This window comes from Galleria mellonella, unplaced genomic scaffold (assembly GCF_026898425.1).
Source record: "Galleria mellonella isolate WM207_F2 unplaced genomic scaffold, CSIRO_AGI_GalMel_v1 utg173, whole genome shotgun sequence".
NCBI classification, from domain to species: Eukaryota; Metazoa; Arthropoda; class Insecta; order Lepidoptera; family Pyralidae; genus Galleria; species Galleria mellonella.
In genome coordinates, this window is record NW_026442016.1 from 4,148,823 (window position 1) to 4,175,967 (window position 27,145).

At 32.0% G+C, this 27,145-nt stretch overlaps 1 protein-coding gene across 4 annotated transcripts in view; it reads right to left on the bottom strand.

Annotated features, from left to right (window-relative positions):
• The window catches only part of LOC113515677 (uncharacterized), a 102,866-nt gene that overhangs the window by 50,282 nt on the left and 25,439 nt on the right, over window positions 1–27,145 (bottom strand). For 2 of the 4 annotated variants that reach the window (XM_026899940.3, XM_052893212.1), the window contains exon 2: window positions 12,892–13,383. In XM_026899940.3, the coding sequence (XP_026755741.2) occupies window positions 12,892–13,383 (492 nt within the window). Of the gene's footprint in view, window positions 1–4,062; window positions 4,609–12,891; window positions 13,384–14,832; window positions 15,189–27,145 lie in introns of those variants that run through there. The other 2 variants (XM_052893211.1, XM_052893213.1) reach the window with 2 other exon arrangements.

A 27,145-nucleotide genomic window follows, 5' to 3' on the forward strand; every position in this document is an offset into this window, starting at 1 on the left:
TTCTAAGAAATAAATTTTTTTATTGTATTTATTATTTTTAAATGGTGCAGTAAAGTGTATATAAATAAATATAATAAATTGTGTATTTTTATTAGTTTTTATAGTACCTAATCATTTTATTGCAACTAGGTACACAGGCATTGTTTTTACTACACCCATCAGCTAGTTGCCGCATAAGATAACATAAAACCTATTGTTTTTAGCCATACCATAAACAATGTAGAGCAGATTTTATCGACTCGGACTTTCTAGTTTATGCCACTATATACATGTTAATAAAACGGTGCGATGGATCCGATAGTTCTAGCGAATGGGGCTTTATGGAAACACTGTATTACGACATGCACGTAACTGTAATATAACTGGAATATTTTATATTGTAATAACTACGATTAATACAAAACTACTCCATGAAAAAAAAAAACAAAACTAAAATGTGATCAAAATATTAAAAACGTCTTAGAATCGGTGAAAATGTCGGTGTAAAAAAAACAACAAAAAAATGCAAGTTAATTAAGAATTTTCTCCATTGTTAAGAAATATATATCGTATAGCAAAGTAATTTAAAATAAGAATCAACATGAGGCCATTATGACACTACAGAACAACTGGTAATAATAATAAGTGATAATAATGGTCGAAGTGTAAACTTTAAAATTAACGGTACGTTCAAATAATGGGCTAAAGGTGTAATTTTATACAGTTTATATAAACATGTACTTAATCATTATCTCTATTTCGTAAGGGACCTGCCGTAAACATAGATAATATAGGTAATCGTTTATAATGATCAGCGAGCCATTATTCGTGACCTAGTCTCTTCAAGAGAGTTATCTGTCTATCGGTTGCAAAAAAGATTTGATCCAAAAACCTGACATTTGCACTTAGGTTTTATTATGTAACTAAAAGTTTTGGAAGTATTGATAGTTACGATACGATACATAGATAAGATATAACAGATTTCACAATACGATATTATATTATTTGATTGCAATTTGATGCATTTTCATTCAGACAGATTTTATATTTAAATTAGTATTTTTTTTATAACAACTAGTTAGAATGGCAAACAACCTGACAACCCGTGGTAAGAGATAACAATAGAAAAAGAAACCTCTTTACGCATTTTTTGAAGAACCCCTTTTTTGAGCGTTCATGGGAGAAAACATCTCTGAAACCACGCTGTACGCGACCATCCAGAATCTAAGGTATAGGGGTAAACTGCCTGTCAATGGTGAGCCGTACGAAGTAGGGAAAGTGTCTGTCGGCATCACATTAAACAATTCCTCTAAGTTACAGTCCATTGTACAAGCGGTAGAAGACGCAACGAAGCAAAGTTTCTCTATTAAGACCTAAGAGTCGATACCGCTTGTAAGCCTGGGATCATCGACAATTCTCAATGTTCACAGCAAATCGAGATGAACTGAATTGGCCAACAATCCTATTACGTTTACATAGTAACCATTAGGTAATTTATGCTTTAAAGTTTATAATGTCTGTAAATAAAATTGACACTTAAATTCAAACAATTGTAAATATCAAAGACGTTATTGACTATTGCAACCAACAGCGTGCAATAGTACTTTATTGCTTACAATTATAATAAAATTGATTATGACATAATTATTTCTTGTGACGTTTCCTATTTTTCGTAAAGAGAATAAACTGGAGTTCTAGGTAAGGTTTTTAGGATAGTTTTATCTTTCCCTTAAGGCTTTCTGAAGAGGTTATTATCCTAAGTAGAATCTATATACTAAAACCTTCTATTACAGAAGAATACCATGGTAGAAATATCAATTACATCATTTATTATATTGTTTTGAAAGACTATTTTATAGTAAGTACCAATATTTTGTTTTATACCACAAACGTAACGAACAATTGTACAAACCGTGTGATGGTAAACGATTACCGTACGTAATCGATATTTGTAATACTTTGGGTATTTATTTTTTATATTACTATGGTTGCAAACATATGGTATACATACAGTCTGTCTGATGGTAAACGAAGTTACCTTTGCTTAAGTGTGTGGATGTCACGCGCGTCGGTATTATATTTTACCATAATATGCCAAAAAAATTCATTCAGTTTATTACCGAATTTATATTTTTAAACTTATAAAAAATATATAAATTGTTGTTGTTCTATTGCTTCATACAATACCATACAATTGTACAAATAAATTACGCAATACAAACAATAAAATTGTGTCTTAGCAGTTACCAATCTGTAAATTCATTTAAGCCTTTGCCTATATTTTTTATATACCTATTTTTTAGAATACCGACTGAAATAAGTAAGAACAATAACCTGTTGCCTGTTGCCGAGTTCTCTTGTTACCTTTACGTCATGCCAATAAAAACCATGCAAAATTGATTATAATCATATAGGTACGTAGGTACTTGAAGCATTGTTTTATACAGTATCAAAATACATTTTTGTGTGCATTATATAACATATTATAAACATATAATTCATTCTTATTGATATTAATATTACAGAAAAGCCTTAAACGAGGCGGCTTTTCTGTAATATTGTGGTGGATTTAAATATATAGTATACTAGTTTTTACCCACGACTTCGTCCGCGGATAATGTTAGTTGACCGAGATTAAAAGTAGCCTATATCCCTCTTCATCTCATATAGTAAGCGTATACTAAATTTCATAGTAATTGGTTAAGCCACTAAGACGCTAAGAGGTAACAAACAGTCTTTCACATTTATTATATTAGTAAGGATTTACTTAATATTCTCTTCTAATGGGAAGAGACTTGTGTCCAACAGTTGATAATGGGGGAAAGGAATTGTTAATAATGGAGTCGAACAGCCCAATTACTAGCAAAACACCCTATCAGGTCAACCTCCTCGCGATTATTTCTGGAAACCATTGTTCTAATTGACTTGCCTTTTCATTCTCACCTATCATTACTCACTGGTGCCCTGCTAGCGTATACCTTTAACGTAGGTGTGATTACCACTCCATTATCACATATTAACAGTTGATGATGAAATAATAATATGTGAATTGTTAAATGTGATGTATATATAAATATGTACAATGTATAATGGCGGTAATATAAGTATTATACGTATGTTATTTTTTAATTTAATATTCTTTATTACGTTGCACCGTCAATTATATTTTCTTTTATTCCTGTCTACGGTCGGAAGATAACGCCATACGGTTAAGTCCGCCATTTACATTTTATAGTTATATTAAAGTTTAATACATAAGTAAATAAATAAAAAATGCATGAATTTAGATTATGTACATGTAACTAATTCATACATATCTGATGTATTTAGAAAAAAAAACTATTAGGAAAAATTAAATAATAATGGATTGGAGCATAAACCAAGTATAAAACACTTCAAATATAATTATTAAGTGTATTAATAAATTATTATAGGGATAATAAATATTATTATAAAAGTGCGTATTATATACTTCGGTACCATAGAATAAGCAGTCATTAAGGTGTACTCAATGAGCACAATGGCATCTACCTCTATAGTACGAGTACCTCATTATCTGTACATTAAACGCAACTTAAAGAGATAAAGCACGCAAAACTATTTTAAAAGTCCAACTATACGATTTAAATAAAATACAACTCACATACACAAACCTAGAGACTACAAATTTGATTATTTCAAAGCGTTGTGTGATATGTAAGTACGTGAATTAATTTATGAATAATTCGTAGATACACATAGTAACAATTTAAATTTAATATGTGACATATCGTCTACTATTTTCAGTTTATTTTTATTTTAAGTTCATATTGTTAAATAAATTAATATATCATGAGCGTATAAAATATTATAAGTAAATATTTAAAATTTTGATTATTTGAAAGAATACCTGCTTAATTCCAATGAATAATTCACAGAAGTTGAAAATGCAATAAATTTAATTTAAGATAATGTGCTGTAAGATATTTTCATAAAAATAAATATAATTTTACTATATTCTCTGTAATATTATTAACTACGTAAGATAGTTTAGAAGCATTATACTCTATCCAATTATCGGCTGATATTCGATAGCGCACTTACATTTTAGCCAACGCAACGTATAGTGAAAAGGTTTCCTTTATACGGCTTCATCAAATACTTATAAAGTTCACGTTTCACCACTATTATCACCAAACATTATCTATTGCATAAATCTAAAAACACGAATTTACAATAACTGTTATTTTAATTTCCTGTCACTGGCCACAATATAACTTTTTTAAAAGACACTAACAGTTCGATTTGATGAATGAAACTGATCACAATTATTTATTTACTTTTTTGAAATTGCAAATGTTGATGATTAAATTTGTTCGATTTTTGAAAATAAAACTTTTTCCTTTCTGCTAGGGCTCGGATGCGGTCGCGGGGCAGAGAGCGCAAGCGGATGTGCGCAGGGAGCCGGCCGGCTGACTGCGACCGCCGACGCTACAGTGCTGCACCACGTTCGATTGTTTACTCTATCGACGTGCATGTTCATTTTGTTGAATCTGTATGCGTGTTAAGCGAAATGTGATCAACTGAGGTACATTCCTGCTAACTCGTTTGTAATTAGAAACGCGAAAGCGGTGTAAGCGTGATAAATGATAACTAATCAAAAAGAAAATACATTACATATTTCATCGTAAAGCATTTATATAGATATTAATAGATAATAAATGTACTTGAAACTTATGCAATTATAATAAATTATATTAGGCAAATGTAAATAGTTTCATACTATTTACATTGCTAAGACTTTATAATTTAGTTAGCGTATAATTTAGTTGTCTAACTCTACTCTTGAGAAAAACATTGATTAACAATAATAGCAATATTAATTTAAACGCTAACATTTTTTACATTTAAAAAATAACTCATTACATATAATTTATTTTATCCATTTTCATCCAGTTCCATGTAGCTGCCAAATAGAGTGCCATAATGTCAATTACGCGATAGCATTTTTCAATAGAATTAGGGGTTAGCAGATCCATTTCAATTTCAAAGGACGCAAAAAGGACTGCATTATCCACATAAATAACTTAGTTAACAGATGTTGAATATTTTAAGAGAAAATAAATATAGTTATCGATATGCAATCTAGTCAGAATCGAACTTTAAAATGGAATCAACAAACTGGCAAGCACCAACCGTCCTTACGCATACTCTCCTGCCGCTTTGTGTATATAAATTACAGAGTAGAGCACCATAGATCCCATATTTAAGAAGAATATAACATTTTCCATATAATGGATTTTCTAAATCCACACAAAAACACATGCTTCTAACCGAAAGTTATGATGTAGCGGAGGAAGGAATCTTAATCCGTAAATTATTTTCTCTTCTAAAGTATCGATAAAAGAATATCGACTGTTACGTGTCCTACTATCGTGACTCACCTCGCGTCTCAACGCCAACAACAAAACGAATTCGAACACCAAAATGACGTAAGTGACCGGTAAAGTCGACAAAAAGCCCGCTTTACCTCTGTCGAGGGCCAAACGCACAGGGACAAAAAATACCAACAAAGCGCCTGGCGTTTACGACCACTTCTAATTTGGAAATGGCGAACAATGAACTTGCAGTGGCGAACTAGACCAAACAGCGCGCGGGCTAAAGTTTTGTATATGGAACAAGTTTGTAAAAAGAATGGTTTGCTTAAATGTGGTACAGTTTATGGTCTACGCATGAAGGAGGGCCAAACACAAAACGCCCACGCACACAAACAAAATAGTAACTTATGTACACGAGCAGAAGTTTGAAGACGATGTCTAACTGTAGTGAAGATGTCACTGTTCCACAACATCCGCAGAACCGTGACTGAACGCTTTAACAAAAACTCTAAAACCGCTCAGCCACGGAGAATTGAGGTTCTTGTTTTTTGTCAATTAACATCGAGATAGAACCTTGGTACCGGAGTAGGAAGGTCATGAAATCAAATTAATAACTGCTGTAAAAAGTTGCCTAGCCTGGCAATTGTGTATACTATAAAATTAAAGACTTGGTTACTTGATATAACCACCTAAGTGATTAGATAATTTTATTACGCAGTAAATTTATTTAGCTCTATAATAAAATGTTAAGCGTGCAACACGTGCTTGGCCTTTACATGAACCATATTATTATGTATCACAAGTAGACACGTACGTACTGTACAGCGGAACATTATATACCTATCTACAATATCTACAAGTAATATTACACGAATACAATATTCTGGTGATTTTAAAATAGATTATATATTGATACTATTAATTCCATCGTTCATATATCATAGTTTTTAAAAATTATTAGAGATATATTGTTAGTTTTATGTTCATGTGATCTCGGGACAGAATAGGCCATCTCTTTCTTTTCCGTTAGTGTCGTAAGAGGCAACTAAAGGAACTTAATGGTAGAGAAATGGGCAGCAGTGTCCTTCTTAAAACATTTCTAAAGGCCTAACTACAGTTGCCAAACCGCCTGCCAAGAGTGGCAACTACTGTGAAAACTCTTATGGGGAAGGCTTATGTTCAGCAGTGGATAGTTAACAGTTGAAAATTAAAATGTCATGATATTATTAGTTTTAACCCGTAACTTCGTCCGATACCGAGATAAAAAGAAGCAAAAATCCTTTCCGATCTTAAAAACAATGTGTATTCCAAATTCCATGACAATTAGCTGATCAATTAGGTAACAAAGAAGTAATAAATAAACCTATTTTCTCTTTTATATTACTATTGAAGATAATAATAGATAATAATTTAGAAATGTGATAATTTGTAAAAAAAATTAGATGTCTGTTACTCGATGACACGAAAATGACTAAGTAAATAGATACAATAAATCCCATAACATAGTATACATTTTATCATTAATTATGTGGACAAAGCCATGAGATACAACTGGTAAATAAAAAAGTATAACGCAGATCAGTGATAACACTTTCTCGGTACGTACAAAAGACTTCAACGAGATTACCTCCCATAAACAGAAGTATTATAAATTATATTTTTGTTAGCATCAAATGGAGATAATGTTTGTAAGCATGCCTTAATAGGGTTATGATAATTATCTATAATACAAGTAGAACAAAATTATAACAAAGAAGACAGAATATTTTTTATGCCCTTATAGAGCATGTATTACTATTTCAACCGTTAACTGTTAACTGTTGAACATAAGCCTTGGTCATAAGGAGAGTTTTGCCAGTTGCTACCACGCTTGAAAGGCGGATTGGCAACCACAGTTCGGGATAGTTAGAGATGTTTTAAGAGCGACACTGCTGCCTATCCCTCTACCATTAAGTTCCCTTAGTCGCCTCTAATTACATCCAGGGGAAAGGAAGGGGTGGCCTATTCTATGCACGGAAAATAAAATATTTGTACTAGATGTATTAGATGTGTACTATTGATGTGTAATATTTGTAGTAGATGTGTAATACTATACCAACAATGGTAATATTATAATTTACATTTATAAAGACGATTAATACCAGATTTCAATTGTGTCAAAATTACCATATTAATTTTGGACATGTGGACTCTATTATCATTTAGGATCATTTATACAAACCACATTTCGAGCAAATAAATTATTTAAAAGGAATCATCAATATTAGATTAGAAATGTCGAATATATCTCTTTCTCTTTTTGATACTACATAACAGACACAGAAACATAAACAGATTCTTACTTAAATAACGTATGTATATCTACTGACCATCAAAGGAAAAGTTGTCGGTAAAATGCCACCAGACCTACGGCTAGTTATCTCAAAAACTTGTCAAATTCCATCAACAAAATCCATAAATATTTATAGACATCAGTAAAATGATAATAACAGTCAAACAATATAATACAAATTATCATTATAATGGTATATTGCATCACCGCGCTGTCAAATTGAAGTTTAACGGTCGCGATGTCGAAAAACGTCCCATCATGTTACGAAGTAAATCACAGTGAAAATTAACTGTATTTACGTCTAGCGGAACGGTACTGTCAGTTAACTTTTACGTTTCCAACAAACATTATATGCGATTCTATTCATTTCCAAATATTATCTAAGCATATAGAACGTATATAAAGTATATAGGACGTATAATAAAATGCGGTATACAGTCACTCCTATTATAATACAAATGTTGACTTGCGACTTCGCGGCGTGATTTGGTTATGTTAATTGACCGAGATAAAAATAGCCTGTCTTTCTTAACCCACAACGAAACACACACCTCCCAAATATATATGAGATTTTAGGACAATCAATCGAGCTGTCAAAATGGCAAGTGGAAACAATTAAACTCATTTTGACAATTTAAAATATTAAATAAACCAACAGCGCTTTACAAATAAATTAACAATCATTTATAAAAGAATATTATGGGCAATAAGAAGTTTTCTTAAATTGAATTATGTAGATTATCGAATCGACAATTGTTAAAGGACATATAGAAAAGTAAACAAATCAAAACAAACAGATAAGCAATCATTTGCATCATAATATTTATGCGCATACGCAACGATGTTGTTATAATCATATAATCTTTCCACAATATTATTCGTATAAATATTATAGTTCGTAAAGACATAATGATTGTTAGGTCTTCAATTAAGATTCAACGTCTAAACGGATTTGGTCAAAATTCAAATACAAATAAACCTATTTGTAGATCAACACATAGGATAGTTTATAGCCAAATTCAAATGGGAAAAGTCACAGGATACAGCTAATATCACATAATAATATTACTTTTTCCGAGTGATTGGATATGTCCGTGATGAAAAGTAGCTCATGTCCTTCTCCATCTCATATAAAACGTATGTACCAAATTTCATAGTAATTGTTTAAGCCACAGGCGGTGCGAGGTAACAAACTCATTTGCGCATTTAATAGTACTTAAGGATTAAAAAAAAAAACTAAAAACAAAAACACTATTATTGACTAAAATAGCATGAAATCAACAGAGATATATTCATTTTTAATTAAATACTTGTAAAAAAAATCATCATAATCGATACAGACTTAATAAAAATATCGTACAACAAACAAAAGAAAGTCTACAATCGAATGTAAATTCGAATCCGTTTTTTAATTTTCCTTTGACTTTCAATATAAAAAAAAAATATAGGATTAGGTACATTCTGCTGGTTATCTAATTATACTAATAATACTTTTACAGCATTACAATCATCACCCACATGGCATTGTTCCGTTAAGTATTTGACATTGACTTTATTATTATTTATGTAAAAGCTTCCCACGTCTCACCTACTCTCATCTACTTCCGACCTTCCAAACAAAAACCTTTCATTACAATACTCAATGCTTCGGTAACGTTCTCTGTTCCTTGTCTGTTGACGGAGATAGAATATAATGTGTCACGAAATCCATAATGAAAAAAATTACTATTCAAAAAAGGGTTAAATCAAATTTTACCTGAAAAAAATAATATTTTTTCTTTCTTTCACGACTTTCTATATGAGGGTTTGTTTATTTTTAGAAAGTTATAAGCGACTAAGAAAACAAAGGACGCAATACTTATACTTAAAAGAGGGAAAACTTGATACTAGATAGCTAGCCAGATAGCTAAAAATTATTACATTAATTCTGTCAATGATGTTTTTCTTTTTTTTTTTATACTACTTAAAATGGCAAATAAGCTGACGGTCCACCTGATGGAAAGTGGTAACCGTCGCCTTTAGACATGAGCAGTACCATGGACATAACAGAGTATACTGTTTCGCCCATGATACCCCCCATGCGTTGCCATTCCTGAGGACTCAGGTGTTATTCCTCTGTACCCAGTAAATTCACGCCATATCCCACCCTTCAAATCGAAACACAGCCATGCAAACACAACTGCTTCACGGTAGAAACACGAATGGGACAGAGGTACCCAAGCAATCGACTTTTGTACAAAGTCTCCCTCTGGATCTCTCTATATAAAAAAGATTCTGTTGCACGACTTTTTTTGCTAGCACCCAAGTGTATAAATTTAATTTTTTAAAAGAAATCAACTTCAATTTTAACACATTATCGTAGAAAATAGTCCATTAATAAAGTAATGTCAAGAAACATAGATATAAGAAAAATACAAACAAATAATTATGATAAATCTTTTTTTTGTCTGTTTAAAACAAATCTTTCGAAATTAAAAAGTCACTGTTTTAATTTCAGAATCGGCGAAGTGTCAAAGTAAGTAATGTACGGTATGGATAGAATTATGAAACGCGTAACCTTAAATTAAGATTACATCTGATTCAATATACTCTAATTTTACGAACAGTTATAAAGTATATTTTTGTATATTAATTAAATTTTAATTCTATTTTATATCCACCAGAAATTTATATTTTTCAATTTGAAATTCATTCAGAAAATGAAACACAAATATTACGATAATATAATACAAAAAAAGAATAATTGTAATGAATCGTTTTATAAATAAAACTCGCATTACATAACAAAGTAGACTAGCGCCATCTTCAGGCTTCTTTGGGAATCATATATACCAATGTATGAATAGCGCAAGCATGAATGTTGGTTGAACCCATAAGCATACGCCACATGTAACTCACAATTACCGGGTAAGTATGTAGTTTCATTAATTAATTATATTTTGTAAAAAGATACAAATAATTTCAAAAATAGAGAAAATCTGGATAGTGAAATAATGAAACTAATGTTTTTAAAGGGAATCATTTGCTTTTTGTTGAGACTATACAATAATAATTTTTAATATTCTCTAACAGATGTCGCTAGTGTGTATATAAATGGCAACATTGCTGGTCGGAACAGGTAAACAATGCTTTTTTTGGGTTAAAATGGGACGATGCACCACACATTTCTTATTGTTAACTATATCGTTTCTTTGTTAAAATAATATTTGTAGTCACAATACATTTAGTTGGAAATTACAAAAAAAAAAATTATAACCAGTTTAAAGTATTCATTTTTAGCAGCATAGGTTCATAACAACCTGGGGATAGCTATCTCCTCATACGAAACAAATACGATTAGCTTATTAATATGTATCTATTGTTTGCTATAAGATTTTATTTCGAATTTTGTTTATTTTGCACTCCAATGCTATGCTTGGTTACCGAGTGGCCTCTTTTGACATTCTAGGGAATAGAAGGAGCAGTGACTGTTTAGGTTGGTTATATCGCTACATGATTTATTTTCTATAATACATATTAATAAATTATGAATATATTATATTTTATTAACTAAAATTTTATTAATAGCTTTTATATAACGAAAGTAACACATTTTTTTAACAGCACGACATTGTGATATCATCCTGAGCGAACACAGGGCAATATGGTTCCATGGGGGTGGGGTGGGAAGATTGTTAACATTGTAAACTACCAGTCCTATTGCTAGCAATATATCCTATCAGGTCGACCTCCACGTAGTCCCCCCTGGAAACCATGGTGCTGAATTCCAGGTGTATTCATCACGATGGGCTTACTGACCTGCCTTTTCATTCTCACCTATCACTGAATCACCTATCATTCGTCACTGGTGCCATGAAAAATGATCCATGAGTGCAAAATTAGAAGTTTAAAAGTAACAATATTTACTCATGTCCACAATCATAAATAATGTAATAAGTACACAATAGAATGGGTTATGGTAGATTAGAATACCGGTATTATGTATTCTGTGGTGTAAACACTCGGGTGTTATGCGTGACCATACAAAATTATAACCAAGAAAGTGTAAGACAATTCATATTGAAATGTATGGTTGGTTCATTTTGTTATGATGTAAAAGGCTTTAAGGTATACACTGTTTTTGAACTCCCGATTCAGCTACTACTATTTACTAACATAATAAAGCGGAAGATTTACTATACGTGTATTAATACATATTTGTAAATAGTAGATTTGTTTATTTGTTTGAACGCGCTAAACTTTGAAACTACCAGAAGGATATCAAAATATATTTTTGCATGTCTTGAAAATGGTTATAGGCTATTCAGTATCATGATACGATTACGGACGAAGAGAGATATAGCTAGACTTACATATAAAATACTTTGTTAAATATAGACTTACGACGTTAAAGTTATTATGTTGGAAGCTAACGTATTTCATAGCTTGTGAAACACACAAGTAGCTGTGCTCATAGGACTGTTAAATTTGAAGAGTGTGATTTAATTAAATTTACTAAGTACGTAGACAACACTCTAGAGCTCAGGAATTACAACGAATGAGAGGTACGCCATCATGGGAATTACAGTGATCCTGTTTATGTCTATAGGCGACAATTATGATTTTACGTCAGATAGTTTGTTTGCCATTCTATGTTGAAAAGTATTTTATATAAGTATTTACCCCCTTATAAAAAATAACGTCAGTCATCTCATAAACCTTTTTAGCTTTTAACCTTTTTTCATTTTTATTTTGCGCTACATTCTCAATTAGAAAAAAAGGGACAAAACACTTCAATAGCTAAAATATGTTTATAGAAGCTTTGAGTTTTTATGAATAAGGGGGTTAATGTGTGCATTTAGATAAGATATGAACGAGTACTGATGGGCAGAGCAATAAAGGAGTGCATTCATCAAATGCGACGACGACTTGAAGTAGGTCGAGTGTCGGCACAGAACGTGCCTATGTTATTATAAAAGTACTGCTAAAATTGGAATAATTATAAGCAGTAAGATGTTATTATTTATTAAGATAATATAATTACGATCCTACATATTTGACAGTATAATATGATATTAAATGCCATACAATTCTAATGTGCCCAGCTAACCGTGAATTCTAAAAACTAGCAAACATTTAGACTTTAGTTAATGACGAGTATAAAATAAAGAGTATTCTTTACATTCTTTATAAAATTATCTAGACATTATCTATGTGTATAATTGATATATGACATAATCTTACCTGGGTTTGCTGGCGTCCTGCGACGTCGCGCCGACGCTCTCCTCACAACCGTTGACACTAAAGAATCCATCTCACTTCCAGAGTCCCATTTTGACCATCGCGGTACCGGCCTAGGTAGGACTCGTCCGTCATCTTCCGTATCCCTATCACTACTGGTAGGTGGGAGATTAGACTCGTCACTTTCCGCCGGCGGAGGATCCACTTTCACGTCTCTGTTGAACACTCCGTTCAAAGTTACATCCCTAATGTCGTCCGTGCACGTGAACGGGTGGGTTAAAGTTCTTCGTATATTGCTCTTTCTGTGTTTCACTTTCACTGACCCTTCTGATAGTGATCGTTTGCCGTTCAATTTGTTGTCGGTTTTTGTGTCGCTGCGTGAACATTTCAAGTCGGATGGTGATAAGGACTTCTTTCTGGAGTTACGCCTTTTGTTGCAACGTTTCTGTCTGCTAGATTCACGTGTTGTCTGCATCGTATTTACATTGGTGAGATCTGCAACAAAAAGTTGATACTACAATGTTTGTGTGAATCGAACAATAACGACAAAGCCAAGAACACGATTTTATTCTGAAAACAAGTCTGTTACACATTGTATAACTCGATTGCGGAGGATAAAATTATGAATTTAACTTTCTTATGGTTAAATATTAATTAAACATAACTTTTAATGATATAAATAGCGTATAATGATGTAACGGAAAGGGTAAATTTATAATCCAAAAAATTCATAATAATCGGTCGAGTCGTTTCGGAGAAGTGCAGTCACGAACACTGTGACACGAGATTTTTATACATTATTTTTTTATATATTTATTATTAAAAAAATTCAGAATTACATAACACGTGTTCTATTAGCATTTAGAAACTACGTAGGTTTATATTAATGCTAAATATATTGAGACTATTTCATATCAATATTATCCCGATCACCGGCGAGTAATTCGTTAATAAATCTAGATAATCAGCCGTACGCTCACCGTAACAATATATATTTCAAATTTTATTTCAATAAATATATAAAATCACTAGCCTTTCTAGATGGCTAAGAAAGAGAAGAGACAGAGGCCGCCCTCCTTGACCTCGTAATCAAATATAGTGATAGACCTTAAAAATAAGCTTATTGCTAAAAACAACAAGTCAGAATATCCTGGCGAGAGACACAGAAATATAAGATGAGACTCGAATTCTGAATACGGTATGGATTTGGAAAAAAAAGGTTGAATAAGGAAGATATATTCATACTCTTTCATAATAAAAAATGGTAATAAAAGTAATCGAAGCTTTATTTAATCGATTGAATTTTCTTATAATAGATATATCTGATATTTGATATACTATACCATAATTATAATAATTGCGGAAGTTTCTAACGATTAGTGTTTGTTACTCTTTCACCCAAAAAATACTGACCAGATTGGAACGAAATTTTATACACGGGTAGGTTATCCTAACTTAGCACGTAGGATATTTTATGTATTGATTTACGTAGGCAAAACCGCGGAATATAACTAGTAATACTTATATTAACATGTATTACGTAACGGTTTATTAAAAACCTTGATCTAAATTATTTGTTGTCCTTACCAAAATTTCGAAATTCAGTTCGCGTTATTTGAAAATTATTTAGCTGCATTTATTTAAAGATTAAATATTACGATATTGAACATAACATTATATTTTTTTTGACCAAGTTATTTCAGTAAAACACAAGACCAAATATTAAACAATTACAACAATTTCTATAGGAAATCTAGAACTATATTACATTTTGGTATCTTTGACCGTTTAATTGTATTTTCGCTGCTATAATCAGATTTTATAGACTTTATTTTAAAAATAAAATATCGAATGTAGTCTATGAAAACAATATCTAGGAGTACAATTTATAAGTATTATTATTCAAAATATCTTTATAAAATTTTTATACAACTAACACAATACCTTGAATACGATCCAGTAACCGCAAAACCAAAGAAATGCAATGTTAACTCTGCATAAACAAAGAAACAAACCCACAAAACAAACATGTAAAGTACACTGCGGTATATTTGCAAAATTAGTATCAGTAACGTAGCCTAATAATCACAGCACAGATAAGAAACAAATTTATCTTTACAAACTATTTTTAAGCACTACACATACACTCTATTTGTCTAGTAAACTGTATTTTCCTTATAACATAACTTTTTAAATAACAAGTAACACTTAGAATAAAAATTTAAAAAGACAAGTTAAAAAAACTAAATTATGTTTTGCGCTCACAACGCGAATCGTCAGAACGTACGCGATAAATACGTCTACAGTCGTTTAACTAGAAAACTGAACTGCCTGAACCGTGTCTGCCTGCACTGTAAAGCCGTGAGTTCACATTGTATTAACACCGTAAACACAACTGTCACCTGATAAAACATTGTACGATTACATTAGAGATAATACCATGCCCATTTGAAAAATGTTTAAAGTCAACCTTGGCCTCGGAGATAAATAAAAAGAAAAGGATCGTGCCTATATAAGTGACACCGAAAAGTGGTTCTAAATTCACCTCTATTTATGTACTTACTAGCTTTTACTCGCGACTTTGCATGACCGGGATATATTTAATGACCGGGATAAAAAGCAGCCTATAATTTATAGTAGTAATATATGCGTGTATACCAAATTTCATGGTTAAGCCGTTAAGGTACTATAACAAACTTACTTTCATACTTTTATTATTAGTACGGATATATAATATCTAATTATGTATATTAAGCAATAATATTGTCCCGTGAATGTCATAAGAGGCAACTAAGAGAACTTAATGGTCAAGGGATGGGCAATAGTCTCTTTTAAAACATCACCAAAATCTAACTGTGGTTGCCAATCCGTCTGCCAGATGTGGCAACTACTAGAAAAACACTTCAATAGCGGGAAGCCTATGTTTAATAGTGAACAGATAACGGATGATATAATATATTAATATATATTATATAATAAAGTGCACACTGTTTTATTATGATAGATGTCATTAATGGTAGTCATTATATCTTATGAAAGTTCGAAATTATTTTGTAAGTTTTTTTGCCAAGGGTTATCGAGTGTCTTGTTCCAACATTCTGTCGTCTTCCTGGCTGATAAAACTAGACTGTCAGATTCTTCTCGGCAGATAACAACATTCCCAACCTTGTGATAGAATGATTAAAATAGAAAATTTAAAAATTATTGCAAACAAGTTCGTTTAGATATGAATTACTTCTATTCAATTATATTTTAAGAAATGCAGTGGAACACATAAGTACTATATCTGCTATAAACTTAACTGTTGGTATTTGCAAATATTAAAATTAATCGCAAATCTACCTTACAATATTAATGATTGGTGGTAAACATATATTTTTATTCAAATCAATAAGTACAAGGTACACGAGTGACTACATTTATAAATATTATGTACTAATACTTTAAACTTGAACTGCTATACGAGGTCTGTCCGGAAAGTTCGTATAAAAGTGTTCTGGAATGCGAGAAAGAGGAGTGGGGAGGCCAGGTAAGCGCAAGACCCCTTCCTTATGTCCCTAACAATGCTTCAGTTCTGGTCTGACCGCCGTGCGGTGCGAACTGGCTTGTCACGCCATCTGTGAAGTTACCTCTTAACGAAACCCCGTCGGCATGGAGCCCGCTTCCGTTGAAGAGCAGCGCGTCGTAATCAAGTTTCTCTCGAAACTCGGCAAGAATGGCCGTGAAATTTTTGCCGATCTCAGAACAGTTTATGGGGATGATGCTGTGAAGGAACCAACCGTCCACAAGTGGCTAAAAAGATTCAGAGAGGGCCGAGACAATGTTGATTGTTTTTTTCGATGTTCGGGGGATTGTCCATCAAGAATTCGTCCCTCCAGGCCAGACAGTTGATGGAAAATTCTACGTCGATGTGCTCAGACGCCTCAAAGCTCGTGTGGCACGAGTTCGTCCAGAATTGGCGCGAGAGGGGCGTTGGATTCTTCACCACGACAATGCCCCTGCCCACACCTCTCTTGTTGTCCGTGAGTTTTTGAGTAAAAATTCCATTACGGTGACCGAACACCCCCCCTATTCGCCGGATTTGGCCCCGTGTGACTTCTTCTTGTTCCCAAAAACCAAATTGGTACTTCGGGGGCGGCATTTGGGGGACATAAATGAGATAAAAAAAGCTACGACGGGGCAGCTGAGAAACCTACAACCAGAGGACTTTCAAGGAGCCTTCTCACAGTGGAAACGGCGTTGGCACAAGTGCATTATGTCACAGGGGGAGTACTTTGAAGGGGATAAAATTGATTTACCTGAATAATTGTAAAATAAAATTTTTAAAAAACTTTTATACGTACTTTCCGGACAAACCTCGTATACTCGTAATTTAAGTAACGATATCTTCACCTCTGTGGATATGAGTAAAATTTATTTCGTATCGGTGTTTACCGAGAGCCAGAGATTTAAACTGCCACAGATATAACAAATGTTAACTATATCCCGCGGTTTCATCTACATAAATCAGTACATAAAATATCCTATGTGGTAAGTTTGAATATAACCTACCCGTGTGTTAAATTTCACTCAAATTCGTCTAGTAGTTTTTGCGTAAAAGAGTAATAAACATCTATACATCCATCATTACAATCTTTCGCATTTCTAATATTAATTACATAGTCATTGGTCTGGCTAAAATCGAACACATGATCATGAGAGCACCATAAAAAAATCTATTAATTATGAAGTTTATACACATTCTGGTTCAAATCTGTTCAGCGTGGTTGGTAATTTTAATATTTACACTTTTCAAAACTAGTTATTTTGGTCTAAACACTAAATTATTGAACCGATTTTGATAAAATTTCTATGGGACTAGTCTGTGAATATATCCTTTAAAACAAAAAGAAATCTCTAAATCGATTTGTAACTGACAGAGTTATAAGGTAACAAACACAATACAACTGAATTGAAAACGACGACGAACGACGACGAGAGAGAGAGACTTTTTGAAGTCAGATGAAAATGAGTAGTGTCATCTATCCTAGATTCTTTCCGGAAAAAAATTAAACATTTTTACACTCACTTACACGAGCAAAGCTGCATTTTACAACTAGTGTAAAAATACTTAACTCCATCCAGGTATGCAATGCAGAATAACATATTACAGACGTCTATTAAACGCATCGACAATTAACCTAAATTGCGGTTACGACAGATCTTTTAAAATACGATAGACATTCGATGCCTATGTCAGTTTATATTATGGTGGCCATTGTTTCAACACTATTAATGGACAATTTCTGTTGCTGGTCTATACAATACTCGCTTTAATCCCTCCAAACAAAATTGCCATGAAGCAATAGTTTTTAAGGGATTTCTAGGCTTGTTTTTATAGCTATACTTTTATACTAAAAAGGCAACATATTCACAATCCTTTTATCTCATTAATATTATAAATATGAAATATAAATTTGTTAATTTATATATTTACTGTCATCAAAGGCGTCGTGTAGGTCCCGGCATAGAATGGACCAACCCTTTCTTTCCCGTGGGTGTCGTAAGAGGCGACTTGGAGTGCTGGAGTGGTTGAGGGATAGGCAGTAGCGTCCCTCTTAAAACATCAACAAAAGCCAAACTACGTTTGCGAACCTGCCTGCCAAATGTGGCAACTACTGGTAAACTCTCCTTATAAACGAGGCTACGTTCAGCAGTGGACAGTTAATAACTAATACAACAACCGTCATCGATGAATTAGATATTAAAATAACTTAATACAAAGTTTATAATCTAAAGAAGACTCAGATTTAAACCAACAATATTTGGGGTCATAAGTAAGTGGCTACTATAGGCCGTGAATATTTCGACATGTGTCTTTATAATTATATATATAAGTACTATGTTTTGTTACATTGCAACAAATACAATATGTACATAAACTGTGATTTTATAAAGAAGGACACAGCCAAATATGTAGAGACCTATCTTATTGTCGCATACTTAAAGCAACAAAGAAACATAAAACAAAATAAATTTATTGTTCCAAACTACATTCTAAACTGCATTCCTAATTCAAACAATAACATATAGTACCATACATACAAATCTTCTCAGTTATTAAAGTTAAGAAAACTCGAAAAGAACAAAGAAAAAAATTGGCACCGGATAAGTAATAAAAAATCTAAAGAGATGAAAAAAACTTATTACTAGTTGCACAGATCTTGTCTGCGTATGTCATTATATTTTAAGTTCTATCAATGTGTTAATAAGGGTCAATAAAGGGCGCCATAAAATACGTCAGGTATCAGGTGTGTGCGTGTGTGGACGTTTACAAACTTGCCGTCTTGAATAGTTGAACAGTTATGCCGTCAATTATAGCAGGTCGGTGTAAGTATGACAGTTCATCTTCCCATAAACAAGAGGGGCTCACGTTTCCCATGGCCCCAGACAATGGCAAGGTTTTATCGTGTTTATAATATCTACCCTATTCTATATAAGCCCCGACGTTTTCTTCGTTAAAACTTTTCATAATTACAAACAAAATTGTATAAACGTAATGTGTGTATACTTACATATACATATTTAAGCAGATAATTCTTATCTGTATTTTACGATACGATACGATACGATTAATAATTATGAATATTAGTTGCATTTACTACATAACTATTTCAATTAATGATATTGACAAATATATATGCTAACATATATTAATACTAGTCTTTTCCAGTATAATCTGAGTCTTTACATAATTAGCTTTTCAATTAGTTTATTTAAAAAAATACTCAATCAGATCTTTTCTGTTCTTAATGAAATAATAGGTCAGCAATTCATAAACACAAAAATAATTTATTAATATTAATAATATCACCACTATATATTATAGTATAAAACAAATTCGATTTCCATCTGTCTGTCCCTATGTATGCTTAGATCTTTACAACTATCCAACAGATTTTGATACAGTTTTTTTAATAGATAGAGTGATTAAAGAGAAAGATTTATATTTAAAACACATGCAAAATATAGTAAAGAAATACTGACAATTTTAGAAGTTTCTAATGTGATGTCTTAAATAAACATATTTTTAGCGGTTACATTGCAAATGCTGACTGAATCCTACGAGATAGATTAAAATAATGTACTACAGTATTATACACCTTAAGAAGGCCTACAAAAAAGTCCGCGATGGTATATGACTATCTCTTAGGGATAACCCACAATAATCATTTTTTATCCTTTACTTTTTACGAGAAATAATGGCTTATTTACAAAGCGTATTTAACCCTTATCCAATTAACTACCTTAAATACATTGTTTATTTAATAAATTTCAATATAACCCTTTACAACATGTGATTTAAATGAATATTTTTGAAGTTATTACAGATTTAAAATGCAAGGATATAGCGGTTGCGGTGGTACCGGCGGCGCTATTTAGCATTAGCATTAAACCCGTGCGAAACCGGGGCGAGTCGCTAGTATACTATAACATCGCAAAAGTTGTTTTATTTGTCATTTATTAGTTAAACCCCATAGACAGACATAACGAACACTGGTGTGTCACCAGCATCCGTTGACTTCATTAATCCACTACATTTAAAGCTATTGCTCCACCGGACGTCGTTTTACATTGCATGTGTCCTTTGTAGATTTGTTTTGTTAGAACACGGAAATAAACAAAATATGAAATTAACATACATTACATACATATATAGATATGATAAATAATTGTATGATAATATAATTGAGCTATTAAACTACGCATTGCACATTATCGTTCGTCAATCAATACTATTTCCATATTATACCTACTGGCAAACGACTATAAATGGCATAACTATGTGCCCTTGGCGATCCTTATATAAAGATAGCGTGGAATGAGAAAAGCTTAGATATATTTAGGAAGCAATGATTACGAACGTAATGGTAGATTTAGACGGATATCCTTAATAGTTATTATATTAATTAAGTAATGTGAAGCTATATAATTATGTTACTTGCTTAACTTCTTAACTTCCGACACAGATTATATCTAAGTCTGGGAGTCTAAGTGATCGAAATTTTCTATCAAGTGTCACGATAGTGCTCCTGTTAAGCCGAGTACAGCCTTACCTTCCTGTTTTTGAAGCGACTCACGGCAGTTTTGACCCCTGTATAACTTCATTATGAATAAAGCAAGAAGTTTGAATTTTTAGTCATCAAGAAGGACCATACTATAACTAGCTACACTACCAATATGACCCTCAATTATACCTTATATTCTACGAATAATCACTATTCAATTCAAGTAATTGTCAAGTCATTATAATTATTATAGAAATAAAGTTGTCTAATATTGCTACACTGTAAATGATGATAGGTAATTGATAGGATAACAATTTTTAACATGTTGTAGAATAGGTGTTTCCATAAACAATAACTAAAATAACTGACTTTGATTTACATGAGATCTTACAACTTTTTGTAGTGCAAGAACTGCGTTGCGAGCTTGCCATTTTTTTACATATAACTTTTTTTTGGGATTATAAATTACTTTATATTCTGATTACCGATAAGTAAATTATGCAAATAACGTCAAACAATTAACACCAAAAGCGTTACTCAATTAGCCCGTTTTTAGCAAACAACGCAAATTCACAGGTGCACGATGCTTAGTACAAACATGTGAGGTGGCGATAAGTCATCATTATATATTTAAGAATGTGGTATTCCAATAAGTCAATAAATATGAGAATATACGATGACAACTACGACAATCTACTTATTTTTAGCATTGAAGTAATATTATAATGTACATTTGAGCATAAGCTTGAGCAAAAAAGTAATTTTTGCGACCCTATTGATAAATATTAACACACTAATTTCAAATACTGGATTTCATCAATCAATATCTGTATATGTATGAAACACAATATCATGTATATCCTGGAAAAACGGTGTGTATGCCTAAACACAAACAATGCAACGAACAAAAATTAATACAACTAGGCAGAGCATGCAGGCACTCAAGCAGGAGTGTTCAGTGTATGTTATGACGCAGTAAACGACAACCAATCAAACAACCTCCACTTAACATCCACTGTTGCCACTTCGGCTGCATAGCGCCTATTTTTTGGATTCTTAGAGTAAAAAAATAGCCGGAAAAGTAAAAAAAAAATCTTAGCGCACACTCACGTGTCCCTTTTAATAATACCATATCCATATTTTGGTATGGATATGGTAATATGGTATGCCATATCAGCTGTTAATTTTTCACCGTTAGACATAGACCTCCCCCTATAGGGGGTGTTATGCCAGTAGTTACCACGTTTATCAGTTGGGTTGACAAGCGCAATTAGGCTTTGGTGACATTTCACTATAAAAGGAATGCTGCCCATCTCTCGATCATTAAATTCCCTTAGTCTCCTCTTACGACACCGACGGGAAAGGAAGGGGTAGCCTATTCTATGCCGGAACTTCACGGCAAATTGGCTTTGAATAATAACACCCTGAAACTAAAAAAAACTTGCTGGAATATTAATAATCTGACACAACAAAGCCACAAAACAACGAAGACACATTTTTAGTTTTAAATATCTCAGAAGATGTGTGTGATGTGAATGCAATGTCTGATTTTTAATGCACCAGAAGGAAGAATTTTGAAGTCCTACGATTGTTCATACGTTAAAAAAGCCTATTTTCCTGTACTGTGGGAGAACTAGATACTTTCGTTTTCAACATGAATTTTATTATGGATAAAAAGGACAAGAATCATGGAAACAATCTTCAAACTTACTGAATATGCGTGTTATTTATCTATTTATTTGTTATTTTTTTACGTAACACAAGTGTTATTTATAATATTGGTTATTTCTTGTATCTACCACAAACGCTTTAGTAATGCGACTAGGCGAAGCCGTTCACATCGATTTATGATTCGAATCTGTTACCAATCGATGTAATTTCATATCGGCCAGTTTTTACTGCAAACCACATAAACCGATATTGCCAAAATTAGGTTATAGGTGAGGTGGACACTCTATCACAAGAAAATGAGACTGGTTGGTATTATGTAACATTTATTCTGTTAATGTAATCAATGTGTAAGTTTGAATTGTAACGATGGTTAGATAGATGTTTGTTACTCTTTCACGTAAAAACTATTGAACGGATTTGAATAAACTTTGGTATACGGGTGAAGCCGCGGGATATAACTAGTGATAAATATATTTACAAACAACGAATTCACATAAATATTCGTAGGATGTTAGCATATATCTATTTCATTTAACAGATCTATGCTAGTATCATAATAATAATAATTTTTTTATGTAAAATGTTACATTACAAATTAATTATTAAGTTAATACTATTAAACTAGTATTATTAAATTTATAATATTTTGTATGTTAAGTTAGGATATAATTTACCCGTGTACCAAATTTCATTCCAATCCGTTCAGCTGTTTAAGTGTTATTGAGTAATAAACGTATAAACATCTTAATATTCAAATATTCTATATAATTCCACACCTGCAATGCCGCTGGTGTTGTGGGTGATCATGGGCGGCGGTAGTCACTTACCATCCGGTAAGTGACTACCGCCGAAACGTGGCCAATTAAAAAGTCATGGTTAGGATTTTTGTTATAATCAGAAGTCAAATAATAAGTAGTCTATGCCTAATTTACCTTGTAGTTCTAGCATAGAATGGGCCACCAGTTCCTTTCCCGTGGGTATCATAAGAGGCAACTAAGGAAATTTAATGGTCGAATTAAACTTCATCAAAGTCTAAATGCGGTTGTAATTTCGCCTGCCAAGCGCGGGAACTACTGGCAAAACCTCCTGATGGGTGAAGCCTATGTTCAGCAATAGAGAGTAAATGACTGACATAATAATAATGAATACCTAATTAATTAATTATATATTATTACTTAAATATATACTTAATAATTTACCTATAATCGTATGAGTCAGATTACTTTCTATGGTTTAAAAATAAAATCATTCAATTATCTTTATAGCTTTTTTATATTTATATATGTAAGAATAATACCCATATGTTACAATGTCAGTACACTGAAATATTAGAAATAAAATAATACATAAATAATAAATAATACATGAATCTACAAACGGTCAATCAAATATAAAAAAAGAATAAGCGAACCCTGGATTTATTCGTATGACACTAGTGGAGTCAACATACAATATATTACAGACGGCATAATTGGACAGGTTGTCCCAATTCTTACACAAGAAGTAAGATTGGCATTCACTTGGACGACTTCAAGATATCTGGGACAGACGCCAGTAAATACCATTTATAAGTGCCCATACTCGAGGATATGTCACTAGTTATAGATATTAACACAAGCTGGTTATTAATATGCTGATTGAAGTATATAATATACTGTCATATTGTATATAAACTATGTACTTAACGATGAAGTATTTATCTGGCGCTATATTAAAATAATTAACTCGAATTTATTCCGAACAAGTACTGTACAATATTCATTATAAATTTATTAACTAACTACATTTAAAAATAAATAAAGCATTACGAAGCGAATCAATTTGTATTAATAGTATTTATATCTTTGTATTTATATAAAAAAAGCTTTTTATTTTTCTAAACTACTAAAATAATGCTTAAAGGTCTTATAATATATGTAATTCTATAACAATAGTACTTTCATATCACTGGCTCTTAATTAAGTTAGAGTCAAAGCCTGTCATTTGCAAAAATATATTACGCACTTTTGAAAACGCTTATACGAAATAAACATTTCGTTTATATTTATAGAAAAATTACTAATAACAAATTATATTATCTCTGAGTAAGATAAATATTCCGTGATTATATTAATGTACATTCATACATATAGTACATATTCTAAGTCTTATAACTATCTCTAACAAGAATTCCATAGAAATATTTGAAAAAGTTCCCACCGGCGAATTTGCCAATAAAAACAGAATTGCCTGCTATTGAAGCTATTATTCAAATTTACTTTCTTTTACAAATAGTTATCTAAATAATATATCTGTTATTTACGATGACATTGAAATGCTAACGAAGTGTAAAGATTGTGAATTGTTAAGCTGAGCGATAAAATAGTTTTTACACATCGTCGCGTTTTTTACAACTAAAAGACGACGAAGAAGACTGTTGCCAAGCAGAAACTGGCTTAAAAAATTCCTGACTAATATTTCGTTCTCGGAAGGCAAGGAATAGTTTAAAAAAGATAGCATTTATAATTTTTGCACGTACTAATGAGACCACTGATAATAAAATGGGCATATTGAAAAAACAGGTTTAATATTGAGCGGATTCATAATAAAAATAATATAATCAATACATAAATAATTATATTATTATCTAAAAAATATATGGCTCAAAGGGAAAGACTATTATGCATAAATGGGATATTATTTTCACCATAAGAGGAGTTTTACCAGTAGTTGGCACGCTTGGCAGGCGGATTGGCAACAGTAATTAGGCTTTTAGAAATGTTTTAAGAAGGACGCTGCTGCCCATCCCTCGACCATAAGCTCTCTTAGTTGCCTTTTAACATGCCTATGGGAAAGAAAGGGGTGGCCCATTCTATCCCGGGAAATGGGGTGTAAATGGCCCCATTGATTAGCAATAAAGTATGTCAGGTCGATATGCCGCGGTCCCCCCAGAAAACGGTAGTCACTTATTTCTAGTGTTAAAATGGATCAACTGACATGATGAAATAATGACGAATCTGATATACAAACCGTAAGTGGAAATATTCACATATCATGAAGCCTTATTATTATATCAAAATTGTAATAGGACGGTGTCGGTACACGAAAGCTGTCTAAAAATATGATTTAATTGATTTTGTTAGAAGAAAAAACAATATTTTTTAGAAATTTTGTCTATTTGTCTGTACGTATCTTTCGGCATCATGTAAAAATTACCGAACCAAATTGTATGCGGTTTTCACTTTCACTGATGTGCTTCTGAAGGTCTAACTTAAAAAATGGTATGTTTTATTTTGATACGCCATCTAGAAGCAATCTTTATCAGTTTTCCTACTTTTGAAATCCGGGCAAACGAAGTAAGGGCCAAAAAGCAAGTTGTAAATAAGTCTAGACCACGGAATACTTTTTTATACGTCTAGACATTTAAAATTTATTTAACAAGATCGGGTCATGAACATTTTACATAAAATTCACAAGAATGACTCCAGAACATATTCCGTGTCCCAATTCTGGGGTGATGCGTTTTGTAAAGGTGGTAGAAGCAAGACGAATAAGAACAGAAGCCTTTAATACTTAATACTTAGTTCTCACTACTTACTTCATAGTGAAAATATAATAAAGATAAATAAAAAGTATTTGATAAATAAATACCTTTTGTTATACACTACGTTCAAAATCACTAGTCTCATAAATCATCGAGTTTTCGTATCAGTTACAAATAGTTCACACGCTACTAACAGAAATTAAATACTTTTAAACACTTGAGATAACTACTTGATGTTGTCAGCATTAAGTAAGTAGGCAACATGACCATATATATTTTAACCAAAACATCAAAATATATATAATCTTTGAAGTGAAGTGCTTGCTCAAGATCAACATCGAAAACGTAAAATAAATAACTTCAATGCTGTTTCTATTACATGTTTTCATAATTCTCAGTTATTTAAATAAATATCAGTATATCTTTAAATTTATGTATTTATGGGTCATATGCAAAAATAATTGTACCAGTAATGATGTTAAATGCTCAATATCGAAGTCGCTTAACAAATCCATTTTATTTAATACATCATTTCATACACATATAAAGTTTGTGTACTTTCACGGTTTAATAATTGGAATAATTAAACATCCGAAGGATTAATATGTAGAAAACTTTTTAATCAATGTTAAAAAAATAAATTTTTAAATGTATACTATATTAAATATGAAACTATTAATTAGTTAGTAACTTCTGGTGCTCAATAACGGCATAATGAATCGTCATGAAGTTGCACATATACATAACTAAGTAATATTTAGAATTGGATTGGAGAAAGTGGTTGCTTTTAATCCAGCAAATTAAAACTTAATATTTTTTCCTTAGATGTACATATATATATTACACCACGTAACACTGTTTTTATTTAAAGATGAAGATAGAATGGTATGAGTATACTATTTCATTATTAGCATAAGCATGTATTTATACCAGTGGTGTACAATGGCGGAGCACCAACTTGACAGAGAATTTTGTAAGCAATTGAGAATTTAATGTATGATAATCATAACCCCCT